A 16,373-nucleotide genomic window follows, 5' to 3' on the forward strand; every position below is an offset into this window, starting at 1 on the left:
TTTATATTTTATTGCCTTTCAAAGTAATCATTTTGATGAAATCAAATTTTGAGATTTTGTGACAATGACATCGTCCTACATCATACTCAAATGTCTCAGATAATCTGATCATTTTGCACCTAAATTCTAATTAAAAGGGAAACTACTCAGTACTTTTCAATTGTCAAGTATTTAATTCACACAACTATTAGAACTAATTATTGAATAACCAGAATAAATGCTGTATGCTCATAGCAACTTTGGCCATATTGCCCATAACTACCTTTTCGGTGGAAATACATTTCAGATTCAAACATCATTATTCAGTCCGTGAACTTTTGTCCACCAAGAAACTGACTGACCTTTTGTCCAAGAAATTATATCACCGTGCATTATTTAAACCCACAACAACTGCATCCCTCCCCCAGCAGTTAGTAATCCAGGTGGGCCTCACACCTACACACCGTGATTCACGTTTTAGACATTTAGCTCATCTCGTCATCCGAGTCAAACTGCCCCGAGTGCAACTGATCAGGTTCAATTCGTAGATCGCCGCCATTGCAAACAACGATCACAAAGAGGGTCAAAGGTCCTGTAACAGCGATCACGAAGGAGGCAAGTGGAGGGAATGTGAATAATTACAGAACGAACAAGCAGAGGAGGCAGATGTTATCATGGTGAGAGCCATGTGGGTGGAACGCAGTGAAAAAAAACACACCTTTTGCTTCTTCACTGCGACTGCAGTTTGCTGTATTTTACTCACAATGTTACGCACAAAGAATGTTAACAATATGCATTAGAAAAAAGGTATTGGTGTTCAAAAGGACATGGATGTATGAAAGGTATTACAAGACACAAAGTGCAGTAGAAACTTATCTGTAGAATCATGCCACCATTAGTAACATCCATTTCTGACCACAACAATGTTCTCAGCTTAAAAAGGTGCTAAAGGAAACAACAGAATTTATCAATACGGTAAATCAGTACCTAATTTTGCTCATGCTCAAAAATAAATAAATATATATATTTTCTATACTATGAATTACATCTAAAGTGACTTTATGTGACCAGTGCATGGGTCAACAAACAGGGGTTTTGTCTTAATGGGAATGCAGTATTGATACAACTCGCATAGTATATAAAAAAAAAAACGAAGCAGCATTGTACCTTGAATTGTTCCGCCATTAATCCTACCACCAAATGTTCACGTTCTACTCATCGGGGCGTCAATGATAGCCTGCTACAGAGGCTGTTGGCGGCCACCAATACACCAGCCACAGACAGAATGAACCATTTCCCCGCTGTGCTGTAGGGAAGCGTCTATCGACAGAGTTAAGTATAGTTCACAGTCCTCTCTGGGACACGGATCCACAGTGAGTTAGCACCTCTTAATGTGTTACAGCGAACCAAAAATATGTCAACGGACGACAAGACATTGGTTTAATGAGCTGACGTTTCGTTATACAAAGATCTGAAGAAAAATAAAGACTCGATAACTCTTTCTGACAAATGACAACTGAAACTGGGCTACTTGGTTACAGCCACGGAGAGATTGCCCTCCAGTAACCATGGAAACAGAGGATAGTCAGTATATGCAAAATTGCAAGGTCGCTTGTCAGAAAAAAAAGAAAAAAAAGAGACCACCTCGCAGTTGAATGCTTCCGCTAAAAAGTCAAATTATAGTTTCTTGTCTGTCCAAAATGGAATCATTTTATCCTCATTAAACAGTGAAATTGTTGTATTTAGCATATCAATTCCTGAGTTATGGACAAAAATGTGTTTTGTGTTGCCACGTGACTTTGACCTTTTGTTTGTGAGGGACAGACGGACATAGACAGCCGAAAACAACCAAAATGAAAAGCCTTCTTTAAGGCTTGTCTGGTCCAGAGACAGACAACTGATTGTGTTCCTCCTCCTGGTTTCCTTCAAACTTTCTGACAGCAAATTCCAGTGATGCTTCATAGCATGTGTTGTTGAATGCACAACATTAGATCTTGGCTTTCTAGAGCCTTGCTTTTTTTTTTTTAAGTCGTGCTTGTCAGCCTGTCAGTGGTTTGTTTGCACCATCATAAGGTTTATGTTTCATAAACTGTTTCATGGTGTTGGCGGTACAGACATTCTTGTTCCCACGCAGGGTGAATCGTAATAACTTTGGTGACACATTCATCTCCTTCATTTTGCAATTATCAGGTCAAAAGTTAAATTTGTCCAGTATTCTGCTTTCCCATCAGCTAAACATGTCTAGTGCTAATTAGCAAATATAAGTATGAAGCACCTAGTACAAAGATGATGAAGATAGTAAACATTATACCTGCTGAACATCATCATGTTAGCTCAAAACACTGCTGTGCCTAAATACAGCCACGCAGAGCCAAAAGCATGGCTGGAGACTTTTAAGTCTTGCTTTCAAGTTCTTTAAATTGAATTTAACATAGTTGTTATGATATCTTCTCCATTTTGCTTACTTTTGAATTTAGCTATGGTCATTTTGAAGGAAAGATATTTCAACTAACTCTTTTCTGCTTGTGTTTGTTGGCTGTTAGGCCAGACAGGCTTGACCCACATTGGCCGTCTGATCCGTCCCGATATGTCTCCAAGGTGTCACCGTGGCAACGGGTGTACTATTGCCCTAAATGTCAGCAGCAAGGACAACCGAGCCCCGGAGGAGATAGTCTGTCAACCTGTAACTGAAAGTGAGTACAAGCACACACACACACACACACACACACACACACACACACACACACACACACACACACACACACACACACACACACACACACACACACACACACACACACACACACACACACCAACAAACAAACACACCCTGTGTGATCAGGGTCTTCAGATGTGTGAAAGTAGATTAGATCAAAAAGGAGTAAAATTAGACTTCATCACCACACACAAACCTGTAGAATAACAAAGACACACACACAGAAGCATCAGATGATCACTGTTGGCTGATAAAAGAAACAATTAAAACTCCTGATGTAGGTTCGGCTGCTTTACTACCTCACTCACTCACTCACTTCTCTATTAACAGCAAGTATACGTGAAGAGGCTTTCAGACATATGCACAGTTACTCAAATTAGACTCATGTTTACACACTGACACATACACACACATACACACACGACAGTTCTTTAGCACCCTCCCCATTAAACTGAGAAGAGGAAGAAGTTATGGGAGGAAACACACTGGGTGTTACTGCATGGGTGTCAGAAAAACTATTACTACAAACAAGTCAAGATAGAGTCTCCGTTAACATGTGTGTGTAGCTCAAACGGAAAATATAAATGTGCATTTAGAAAATTAGTTTCGAGTTATAACGGCACTTCCTGACTTCCTCTTTTCAAATTGTTTCAGATCATTAAATTAACGACTGCTCTAATCTGGAGCTTCAAAACTACATTGAAAAGCAACTCCAATAAAACCTACACAGCAGCGTCTCCTCAGCTTTTAAATAAGCAGAACAAGCCTTCCCACCTAAAACATATGATTCATATTACGCTGTTGTGTGCCGTGAGCTCAGGCTGTTTAGGATGCTAGTTTGTTGTGTCTGAAAGGCACCAGGGGAACAAAAGGAAAAATCAATGCACTATAATGCTGCAATATTTTTGGCCCCATCAATAAGGCGGCTGCGGTTCACTATCAGAGTTGTTGTACGCAATGCAGTGGCGTGGCATGAAAGGCTGCACAATGGTGTTATGTAACACGGACTCTTGAAAACACTGGAAATACAGTCCTTGAAAAAGTGTTTGTGCGAGGTCAATGCTTCACTGAAGAATAATCAGGAGACGGATTTGAAGAACTCACAGAACTCATCGACAGCATTCTGAATGGTTTGCTGTTATTGTGAGGATTTACAGTTTTTTTTCTTTTCAGTAGGGATTCGCCGGCCGGACGGAATTTTTCAGTCCCGATACCGATACCTGGGCTTTAGGTATCGGCTAAAATCAGCGTTTTATTAATAGGCTGTGTGCTTCACTGTGTGGAAGAAACCGGGATCCTTCTTCTCAAGCTTGACTTAAACATTGTTTTCCTAATTTTGTGGGGCAAAAAAATGTAACAAATAAATATAAATTCACTGAATTGTAATTTATTCTTTAAAAAATAAAATTGTACACCAGCAACTTGGTAAAAGAAATTCAAAAAAATGAACGGTGTAAACTTTTTAATCTAATAACAATTTGCTCAAAACTTCAACGTGAATTAAAAATTCCAGTATATAATGTTTTTTGTATATAAACATAGAGTTTTAGAGATCAGATCGACCCTATTGTCACGAATACACGAACCAGCTATTGAGTCAGTTTCGGCCCGATATTGGTATCAGTGCGTCGCTTCTTTGTTTAATGACTAAATACCTAAAATAAGAATAAAATAGTGACATTCCCATTAACCTCAGCTGTGCTTTGTGTTAAGTACTTAGCATGCTACGTACTAAACTAAGATGGTGAACAATGCACCTGCTTAAAAGCAACATGTATTCAATTTCACTGTGAACATGTTAGCATGTTAACATTAGCATTTAGCTCAAAGTCCTGCTGAGCCTCAGTACAGCCACACATAATCACTAGCATGGCAGCGGACTTGTTAAACTCAGCTCCTTTTTCTTTACTGTGAAAAGATCATAAGCATGTGCCGTCTCTTGACACAGCAATAAGACCATATGACAATAAAAACAATATATACAGAAATGCCGTGCCAATGAAACTTAACCTAACTAAGGCTTTCACACGCCACAAGTTCAACTGTCAAAACAATACTCTTTTTTTAAATCCAATATTTCACACCTATGATGCGTTTCCTTATTGACAAGCAAGCCCGATTAAGCAGATGTCCATAACCTGCTCTTACATTTACAGAAAATGCTTCTGAAATAATCTACGTAGAAATGACCGTCTAGGGACTGATGTTTTCACTTCAGGTTCTTTAGAATGATTTCACATCGCTGTGGTCAACATGTGACATCCTGCGGAACATCGATACAGAGACAGACATGGTAGTCGTATTTCACTGGAAAATGGCACAATGAAAGGTTTTACCCCAAGACGACTATTAAAGAATACTAGAGGTTACTCACTAAACCAAACCAATGTACAATCATGGCATACAACTGAGATATGAATCTGCTAAGTGCTTACCAGACCAGAAAAATCACAAACTTTCATAATTGAATAATTTGAATTTGAATTTAAATCTAGAAATCATCTCTATTATATATATGTTTGGGATTATAAAACAGCAAAGAAGAAAATCAAATTTATCCAAAATGTCTACTTTCCAATCTTTCAAATGTCAGATCTCTGATGGAGTATGCATTTATTTCATATAACAGGATACAGCTAATTATTTAAAGAATATCTAGAGACCTTCGGCCTCTTGAACCACAGGTATTTCTGAACGCCACAGGATTTAGAACCGCAGTTTCACATTTTTAACCTCAAATCAGTGCTTTCTGTTATTTCGATAAACACCTCTGTCTGCCTCTGAAGCTTTTTAATCCTTTCCTTTTTTTTTTTTCTGCCGCTCTTCAACGTTCTCCCTTCACACCTACATACTCAGCCCTCCTGCCTCCTCCTCCATCCCCGCTCTCCACTGCCCCATCCATCTATCCATCCATCCATCCATCCATCCATCCATCCATCCCATTTGGTAGTACTCTCAATGGAACACTTGGGCTATTTATAAAAGCATCAAAGCCCACAGCTTCCAACACTCAGCCACTAGAGAGAAAGAGGGGGAGATGGGAGAGCTGGAGAAATGGTGGAAGGAGGAGAGAGAGAGAGGGGGGAGACCAAGATGATGGAGGGAGAAAGGAAGAGGGAGAATTATTGAAAGACAAGAGGCGGGAATAACCGGGTGAGATGGGAACAGATGGAGAGAAAACGGGGAAGAACAGAAAGATGGACATCAAGGGGAGGAGATGAGAGAAAAGACAGAGGGAGTGAGACAGGAAGAGGAGAGCGAGAGGTCAAAAGAAGTCGGGGAAACAAAGAGTGGAGAGGAGGAGGAAAAACAAAAGACTGGCTGACACAAGATCAGATGTTTTTGGTCCATTTCCCTTTACTTCAGGACCTCAGTGATACATCTCGACATCAGCTGTGCGTTTGTGTGCGAGTGAGTTTTTCTGCGATTAATGTTTTCGTGCATGAATACACGCTTTGTTTTTGCGCAAGCATTCGTATGATCTGTGCGTGTGTTGGCATGCATCATTCGTGCATGTGTGTCGGTGTGTGTCGGTGTGTGTGTGTGTGTGTGTGTGTGTGTGTGTGTAGGAGGCAGGTTTTGGATCTGGAGACCTCCCACTCACACGGGTCAGAGTTTGCAGAAGCACCTGAGCTGCGTTCGCCAGCCCCAACAGACACAGATGTTTGCGAGCGTTCACCAACTCCTCTGAACCCGAAGGTGCTCATGAAAAGGCAGAAACTGTATCATGCATATCCAGAGGAACTGTGGGCACCGTGCCCAGCGGGTAGTTGTTGGTTGCTGGTGAACGCGTGAGACAACCTCATTAAACCAAAACGCAAAAGACTCCACGAGTCGAAAGGGAAGCTTGAATACAACTCCTGAACAGTGCTTTTTAGGAGTACAAACATTTTTTCCAGTGCCAATAGATGCAGCGAACGACACCTTTATGGGCTTGATTTAGGTGCAATCTTCACTCCATGCCTCCTCCATTCCATCTCCCCCTCTTCCTCTCTCTCTCTCTCCTCTCCGTTTTACCTCGTATTCCTCGTCCATTATCTCCTCTGCCTTTGCATAAAAAAATCTCACCCACCACCTCTCTGCTCGAGTGTCATTCCAGTATACCTTTCTCGTTCTTTTTCAACCATCTGCCTTGTTTAATTTATTTTTTTAAATATATGTAACTGTCCTCTGCCTGCAGGAACAAATCACTTGAGTTTTGTGCAGTCCTCTTGAACATAATCGAATTCTGTAAAAAAAAAAAAAAAAAAAAAAAATCAAACATCCTGCAGGAAATTGTACAGCCATTTTTCTTGATGGCATCATCGCCAAGAGCACGGCGCGTTATCGTGTGCACAAGAAGACCTCAGATAAAAGGATTATATTTAGGAGGCTGAATAGAATTGGATTGAATACATTATGAAGAATTTACAGAGCGTGCATCTCTTCCATTTCTGCCCTAATTTATCCTTCCTCAATCCTTCATCAATTCCTCTTTTTTACACTCTCTCTTCCCTGTTTTCTCTTACCTTAGACCGCACTGTGTTACACGTTCACTATGTTTCACATTACATCACAGAAAACATCACTTTTTTTTTTTGCCATTGCTCTCCGAGGACATGCAACATGCCTTTCATCCTTCTGTTTTTTTCCCTTTGCTTGCCATGAGCTGCTTTCAGAGGAACTTTCAAGGAAACCACATGTAATCCTCCTCTCCTTCCTACACCCTTCCCACTCACTTTCTCCCCCCCTTCTGTCTCTCCCTCCATGAATTCCACCCCCACTTTATCTTTCTCAACTTCCACCTCCTCCCATTCTCATCTCTACATTCCTTCTCTTCCATACTTTTACACATGCAGATGGTTTTCTCCGTCTGATTCCCGCGTCCCCTCCTTATTGCCATATCTGCCACATTTCTCACAGGCACTCTCGAGCTCGAGCTCGCTAAAAGGGATAATTTGTCCATTATCCCCGAGTCTGAGAGGAGACAGATGAGGACACTCGACAGCCTGTTACACACTGAAACCCAACTCATTATTAACACACTCATTTAGGAACGCGTGCACGAAAACACACACACACACACAAAACCGGTCACATGGAAGCATTAGAGCACACCCGGTTCTGCACAAACAACCATTAAGGAAATAAACACTCACCAGCTCATTAAATTAAGCATGAAGCACATGCACACTCCCAACACAAAGATGTTATTATATAGAAGTTATATATGTAGAAGTTATTCTCAAAGTCACATTTTGTTTAGAGACGCAACAATACAAAGCACAAGCTGCTACCTCCCTTTGACGTTTTTTTCTATTGTATGTAAAACAGAAAACAGCAGAATCTCACCGACACATTATAATTTACTGTTTACAGCTACAACACGACCGAGGCAGTGAGCTGCTCCGACTAGCAACACTGTATACAGATACACAGTACGCAGAACGCAGTCAGCATCACCAGTTGCATTTGCAGTAAGACTGTGCGAAACACCACTCAAACATCTGGGCATTTTTCATTTCATTAATTACTTTACAATGAAAAAGTAGAGATGGAAATTAAAAAGGTGTGATTTACTGTGAGTGGTACTTTCATTTTCATCAATTAAAAAACTAAATCTACATTTTGATCCTCTAAAAGTCACTTCCTGGGCTCCGGATGTGGCTGTTTAGAGTCCGGGAAGTTTATCATGAAAAGATGTGGCTGTGGTCAGCTTTCATGCCATGTAAGCTGCGATGGATTTGATAAGACACTGGGCGTACAGACGGACAGTAGAGTGGTACAGTACTGTGCATGTTCTCTTAACAGCAGATATTGTGTTGGCGTTTTAATGGAGAGCCCTGAGATCACACAAGACAATCCAAACGTTAATGTTAGTTCAGGAAGGAAATATAATTCATATGCATGAAGAGCCAACTCTTGACACCACATCCGTTCTGGGTAGACGTACTACCACAAGTGTCTTCTTGAAACTGTTAAAGGCAGCTGCTGCCCCCCCCCTTACAGTCTACAGCACGCTGCTTGGATTGATTCAACAACCTGTACCACCAAACACTGTATAAAAAAAAAATCTTCATGACGAGAGTGTTACAGACTTAGCTACACAGCAAAGCGTGCAGTAGGCTGTTAAAGTTTACCACGCAGCGAGGTCGACTAAACAGTGGGCACCAATCGATCGTTTTTTCAGAATCTATTTACAAAAAGCTACTAAAAATACTTGCTGTAGCAACGGCACATACAACTTCCTTATTTCATATCATGACGAGGCAGAATGCGGACAAAGAGGAACTAATGTCATGATGTAAAAAAAACCGCTAATGACGCTTAACTATGTTGAATCTATGAACCCTGAACGAGCAGGTACTGTAAACTGTTGCTTAAATAATCTCTCACTTCTGGATAAACGAATCTTATTTTTGTTGTTTCAAAACCTGTAATGATACAGTTATCAGAAAAGCAAAGAGAGAAAACAAATTGAAGCTAAGATCCTTTCAGTGTGATAGGATTCAGGTAGCAAGGTAACAAATAATCAATAAACACCATGTGAGACACTCGTGGCACCGATTTGTCCACTCAGGTCACAAGAAACAGAGGAGCTGTAGTTTACACAACCAGCCAGGTCTCATTGACAGTTTGACCTTTCCTTTTCTCTCTCATTCTTTTTGCATTATTAATACAAAACAAATACATAAACCCGATCTAAATGATACGAATATATCGAATTGCATAGGCACAAACAACCTGTGACTCTCAAACAAACACAACCATGTAAACACAAGAGTCAAAGCACACCAAAACACTGATCTCACTTTACTCTAAATGTGTGTGCATGTGTGTGTAAGTGTATGTGTGTGTGTGTGTGTGTGTGTGTGTGTGTGTGTGTGTGTGTGTGTGACCTTGCAGAGGAATTCCCTTTCTCCCCGAGCTCTAAGGAAGTGATACCCTGCTCCAGGCGGACAAATGAGTCAGAGAGCAACTCTCACACACACACACACACACACACCTGACGAAAGGTTAGTGCAAAGTGTTGCTGAGTGCCAAGTGTCTCTCTCTCTCTCTCTCTCACACGCACACGCACACACACACACACACACACACAGTGCATGCAGTAGGTGCCCCAACACCTGCACCCACACCCCATCCTCTCTGAGGGTCCCTGCAGTGCGGCGGATGCTTCCTCTAAAGGACACCATTGACCCGTTACATGAACACATGGGCCAATTATCAGCTAACCCACTGCTGTGCTGAGCAGCACCTCTTCCATCCTACAGCATATAGACGGTTGCGTCTGAATATTTCCCTGTTGCTAGGAGACGAGAAAATCCTTGAACACATCCAGTTGGCTGTTAATAGAAGTGGAAAAGACATAAGACTTCAAGCAAATTGATAAAAAATAAATTAAATTAAATTAAAAACACAAAAAGCTCAAAGCACCACAACGGTTTTTTTTTTGTCGACTGGATGTGTTTCTCTGATAGCTTATGTCATTTCCTGTGGCGACGCCCACAAAGCCGATGGTGGATCTGTCTCTGCTGTACAGTTAGGGAGATGGTGGATGAAAGAAGGAGAGGAGGGAGAGAGCAAAGGAAAGCAAAGTGGATGAAGGTTTCTCTGCCAGTGAGGATGTGGCAAATGGCATCAATTAAAACAGAGTCTATGAGTCTCATCAGTCTTTTTCTGATTCGATGAAACCAGCGACAGCCACAGACTTAAATGTCTCACAAGGCTTTATCGTTTCAGGAAGTGAACACTGCATCTCTATTGATGAACCGATCCAAAGCAAAAAAACACTTTAACCTTTAGCTTCAGTTTGGTTTCGAGCTTTGTGACAGAGCGACTCTTAAAGTGGTCAATAGGCCTTTTTCACAGAAGATAATTTGGAAAGAAAACACATATTTTAATAATATAATGAATTATGGCTGAATTCAATTTAGCTGCTTCAGTTTCAGGCTTACTGGGCAATGTGAGAATGGGAATGGAAAAGTTAACACCTGTGCTTTTCCTACTTTTTTTATTATACAGCAATGGTTTTTTTTATGCTGAATCACTTCCTTCCACATCCTTGGTCACCTTCCAACTATCGATACCTAAAACTACGCCTACAGTTTGCTCTACTATGAATAAAGCACCAAAGTCCTGCCTCCACTTCCAGACTTTGCTCTGTAGCACCTTTCCCACACAGACTAGTTCCCCTGATCTGTATCGGCTCTATTCATATGAAAAGCTAAATTCACAGCGGCACTTAACTTAAGCTCTTCTCATCTTAAAAAAAAAAAAGGTTCAGAATAAGTTCCTATTATCCAACACTCACTCTAAGTTGTCCATTATTTCTTCTCATCAGTATCATTTTACTTCCAGACTAGTGGAAGAAGCTTCCGGATATTGTTTTTTTGTTTGTATCAAATCTCAAGACTATTTCAAACTGCAATGCTTTCAATGAATTGCACAGTAGGGTGACATACTTCATATTTAATGTTTTAATTTTCATGTTTTTTGTGCTATATTTGTAAAGAATTTGTGATTTTTTTTTAAATCAGATACAAGAGCTCAGACCTTGCAGTCACTAGCACTCTGGAAGGGAAGAGACAAATAGAGGGGAGAAGATAAAAAGTCACTATGAAGGGTAAAGGGAAGTAAGTAAAAGGAAATAAATTGGGAGACAGGAGCGGAGAGATGGAGAGAAAGAAAAAGAAGCAGGTAGTTGGAGGAAATGACAAAATGTGAGGGTGAAGAGGAGACTAAAAAAAGAGTGATGAAGATTGAATGAGAGAACTAAAGAGAGACACACAATGAGAAATGAGAAATAGAAAGTAGCGGTGACAAAGTTAACCACCAGTTATTAAAGCGTGTTTATCACACCACAGTGAAGTGTGCTATTAAACCACACAGCCAAATTGGAATGATTTAAAATAAAAAAATAAAAATCTGCAAGTTTATAAAAAATGAGGTTTCAAAATGGTGAAAAGATATTCTCTGTTGTTCTGAAACACTGAAGGCTCTGAAGCCCACGGCCACAAGCGCCGCTTCTAGACTCCTCTGATGTTATCGGAGCGAATTTATCAAATGTACCATTGCTAGCAAACTGTAAGCTTTGGTAAGGGAGTGTAACTGATGCACTGATGCTATGTTTCCTAGTTTGAATACAGTGTTATGGGAGGGGTGAGGCTAAGGATGGCTCCAGCGTGTCATTGAGCCATGATTTCAGGCCTAAACTAACAACTTAACAGTCGAACCTCACAAGTCAGTGCGATATAGTTCACACCTGTTTTCTACTGTTATTATACATGTGTAATGCATTTAAAAAGAAAAAAAAAATAATCTCAGACTTTACTTCACCAGGACTTGAAGCAATGGAGCACCCACCTAAAAGTCTAAAAGTGTGTGTGTGTGTGTGTGTGTTGAGAGAGTGTTTAATCCACCTACCTTGACACTGGAATCCCTGCTTGCCAAAACCCCTGTAGAGAGAACATACACAGAAAACAGGTTGAACATTGTACAGGCACAGACGTGTGTACGCACATACACATCTCTCTCTCTCACGCACACGCACACACACACACACACACATACAAAGAAGGAACTCCGAAAAGGAAATCTGAAACCCTCTCTCTCTCTATTTGCCTCAAGACATTTGCGTGGAAGGAAATGTCAAATACTGTCTGCCATTTGTAAAGATTTCCATCCAAAGGAGCACAAATTTAAAACACACACAAACACACACACACACACACACACACACACACACACACACACAGTGAGAACATTCGATTATTATATCGTTCATGTACGTAGGTCAACTTGGGCCACAAACACGCCCACATATACTGTTTTGTTAGGCAGGGCTGCATCTGCCCGAGGGCAAAATGGTCAACCACACCTAGTGCATGGAATGGGGAATGCTGGAAGACCTGCATGTGCACACACACACACACACACACACACACACACACACACACACACACACACACACACAGACACATTCAGCCCTGCTCATTTAAATATTGCTGCTACAAATAGATAAAACTCTAAAGGGTGTGAAATCACATCTCATTTCCCTCATTGTTCTTTTCATTATGCTTATTGACCGAGATAGATGGACCAATAAACTGTTTAATAATCTAAACAGGTTGCACAGTGTTCCTCCGTTTAGTAAATACAGGCTGTGAAACCATGCCATTAGAGTCCAATGAACACGAACACACACACACACACACACACACACACACACACACACACACACACACACACACACACACACACACAGTCTTCTAGGTCAAATCATTTAGCTATTCACAAATTAAAAAGCCCATCACAGGAGTTAAATAATGCCCATTTTGGGAATAGTGCACAGCACAGATAATAATAAACGGGGCAAATTAGGCCAACCTGAAGCCGGAAACTCATTTAATAACCCGAGCTCAGTCACTGTCTAGTAAACCCTGGTGGGTTGCATGGTGACAAGTCTGCACAGGCGATTTAGAGGAGGACATGAAGAGAGGAGGAGGAGGAGGAAGGCTGAACATCTGTCAGGGTTTGACCCATGGGAGACACTTTTTGTGACCAAGTTGGCCGCAACTCACTTCAGTTTTCATTCTTTTTTTTTTTTTTTTTTTGCTCAGCCTCTCTCAGTTCCTTTTGCCTTCTTAACACTACATCACACAGCGGTCTGCAGCTGTCCCTCTCTCATTGGCTCAGCCCACACACGTCTCAGTCTTCCCTGCTGCCCTACACTCACACATATAGCATCAACAAGTACAGGAATAAGGCTGGAATCAATGGTTATTTTGAGGAATCTGTGCAGCCCTCCCACTGTCTTTAGTCCTGCTGTAACTTAATGATGTAACACTATCAAACACTAAACAGCCATTTTGTCTTTTTCATATCAATAAGCATCATCATCTCTCTACTTTTTCCTCATTTAAAAAAAAAAAAAAAAAAAAAAAATCATGAACTGAACTCAGTTTTTTTTTGTCCTGACGTTTTCTGATGACCAAACTTAAATAGTCTATTTAAAAATATAAATTTTTTTTGTCCTGACGTTTTCTGATGTCCAAACTTAAATAGTCTATTTAAAAATATAAATAATATATAAAAAAAATAATAAAAAATATGAAACCTCATATCTTTCTCTTTCTGTACCAATAAAAAAAAATCATGAACTGAACTCAGTTTTTTGTCCTGACGTTTTCTGATGTCCAAACTTAAATAGTCTATTTAAAAATATAAATATATATATAAAAAAATAAAAAAATATGAAACCTCATATCTTTCTCTTTCTGTACCAATAAAAAAAAATCATGAACTGAACTCAGTTTTTGTCTCGTTTTCTGATGTCCAAACTTAAATAGTCTATTCAAAAATATAAATATATATATAAAAAAATAATAAAAAATATGAAACCTCATACATTTCTCTTTCTGTACCAATAATAATAAAAAAAAAAAATCAATAATTGCAATCATTCATCTTCCCACCCCCCTCTTCCTCACCAGATGAAGTCGGTGCAGTGGCTGCAGAAGGTGGGCTGCTTGAAGAAGCGCGCGATGAATTTGTGGTCCTTCACCTCGTGCACGTTCTTCTGGCGGAGGGCTCCCTGGCGCGCGAAGCCCCGCATGGGCTCTCGTGGTCCGTCCTCCCCGTCGCTGCTGTTGGCCGCAGCCGCCACCGTGTCTGCCGTGTCTGCCATGCTGCTGGGTGGCTTCCCTGTTTGTGGAGAATAGACTCTACCTGAACCAACGCGAGTCACCTGAGCCTCCGAGGTCTCCAAAAGGAAAAGACGCGTCGGAGTGAGACACTGGTGTGGAGGAGTGAGACGCTGCTGTGAGGAGTGAGACGCTGCTGTGAGGAGTGAGGCGTTCAGATGACTGGGTGCTTTCAGTAGTTTGGCTCGTTTTTCTTGTCCCTCAGTTGAGTAGACGAGCTGCCGCTGCGCTCCTCTCTCTCTCTCTCTCTCTCTGTGTCTCTCTGTGTCTCTCTCTCTCTCCGCTTCCTCCTTTTCCTCTGAGCGCACAGAGAGCCGGTGACTACCAAAAGAGAGAGAGAGAGAGAGACACACAGAGAGAGAGAGAGAGAGAGAGAGAGAGAGACAGAGGGAGCTTTTACTTCCTTACTTTTCTCTTGACATTTAAATGTTACTTGTGGAGTTTAAGCAGTAAAAGCTCATTTCTCTCTCTCTCTCACTGTGAAAGTTCATGACATGAGACTTTAAAATAGCCACCAAGCGTCCTCAAAGCTGATTGGCTGCCCATCAGATATTTGACTGTGTTATGAAATCTGAATATCTTTTTTTAACCTACCTTTTTTTTTTTTTTTTTTTTCTGTGTCATACTAAGGAGACAAGGAGTACCTAAAAGAAAACCTTAATGCTGAGAGTTGAACTGATGTTATACTGCGGTAGGCTATACATCGGTGCATAGTCAATTTCCTAGAAAATCAAGTGAGAATATGTTTATGTATTAAAAAAAACATACAGTACCAGTCAAAGGTTTGGACACAGCTTCTCATTCAACTACTTTGAAGAATCTAAAATATAAAACATATTCTGGTTTGTTGAGCATTTGTTTGTTTACCACATAATTCCATGTGTGTTCCTTCATAGTTTGGCTGTCTTCAATATTAATCTACAATGTAGAAAAAAATAAAAATAAAGAAAAAGCATTGAATGAGAAGTTGTGTCCACACTTTTGACTGGTACTGTATGTTTGAGGAGTTCAGTCCCTTAAAATGAATAAACCCAGAGAATAAACTATCATATGCATCTGACCTAAAAAACATAAATATTAAGAATAATTTAATATTATATTTAACATGTACAGTACCAGTCAAAAGTTTGCACACAGCTTCTCATTCAACTACTTTGAAGAATCTAAAATATAAAACATATTCTGGTTTCATTTGTTTGTTTACCACATAATTCCATATGTGTTCCTTCATAGTTTGGATGTCTTCAATATTAATCTACAATGTAGAAAAAAATAAAAAATAAAAATAAAGAAAAAACATTGAATGAGAAGGTGTGTCCAAACTTTTGACTGGTACTGTACAATTTTGCGATTATCCTTTCAAGTACAATCACAAATCTTCAACAATACTGACACGCCTATGGACATTGAAATAGTTATTGTTCCTGTTGTTCACACTGACATCCACAGAAGTGATGAGGAACAAAATCCACAGTTGTCAGTCTGTGCAAAAATACTGTCTAAAGTTCACACAGCGCCATGTTGGGGCTTTAGCAGTTTGAGACGGACACATTAAGCAGTTATCTTACAAAGTTAAGGTATTTTTTTGGTATGAAGTCCCCTCTGTGCTTCCATGGACAGTTTTCTTGCTCAGCATCATACTAAAAAGAGAGGATCTTTGGAAGATACCCTCTTAATTTGTTGCTTTTGCTGAATTTCAAAATGTATTTATGCACGAAAAGGACTGCAGATTTTGTCCCAATCAGGGATCGCTTCAGGAAGGGAGCTCGGTGCAGCTGGTATGGTTGAGACAATCAATAACAACAATTAATCTTTCAACTTACACAATGCCATGCCAGTGTTGTATTGAGATATGCTTGAAAACTTGTAAAACTACTCCTCCAATGAATCACCACCTTATCGTGGTGGAGGGGTTTGTGTGCCCCAGTGATCCTGAGAGCTGTGTTGTCGGGGGCAATAGCTCCTGGTAGGGTCTCCCAAGGCAAAGTGGTCTC

General features: G+C 40.3%; 1 protein-coding gene across 1 annotated transcript in view; it reads right to left on the reverse strand.

The window, feature by feature from the left end:
- The window catches only part of LOC129099170 (protein kinase C beta type-like), an 80,429-nt gene extending 65,808 nt beyond the window's left edge, over positions 1-14,621 (reverse strand). Inside the window, 2 exon segments of the mRNA XM_054608350.1 lie at positions 12,101-12,132; positions 14,167-14,621. Of these exon segments, the coding sequence (XP_054464325.1) occupies positions 12,101-12,132; positions 14,167-14,363 (229 nt within the window). The 5' untranslated portion in view covers positions 14,364-14,621.
- Between the last annotated feature and the right edge of the window lie 1,752 nt (positions 14,622-16,373).

Source organism: Anoplopoma fimbria, chromosome 11, assembly GCF_027596085.1.
Source record: "Anoplopoma fimbria isolate UVic2021 breed Golden Eagle Sablefish chromosome 11, Afim_UVic_2022, whole genome shotgun sequence".
NCBI lineage: Eukaryota > Metazoa > Chordata > Actinopteri > Perciformes > Anoplopomatidae > Anoplopoma > Anoplopoma fimbria.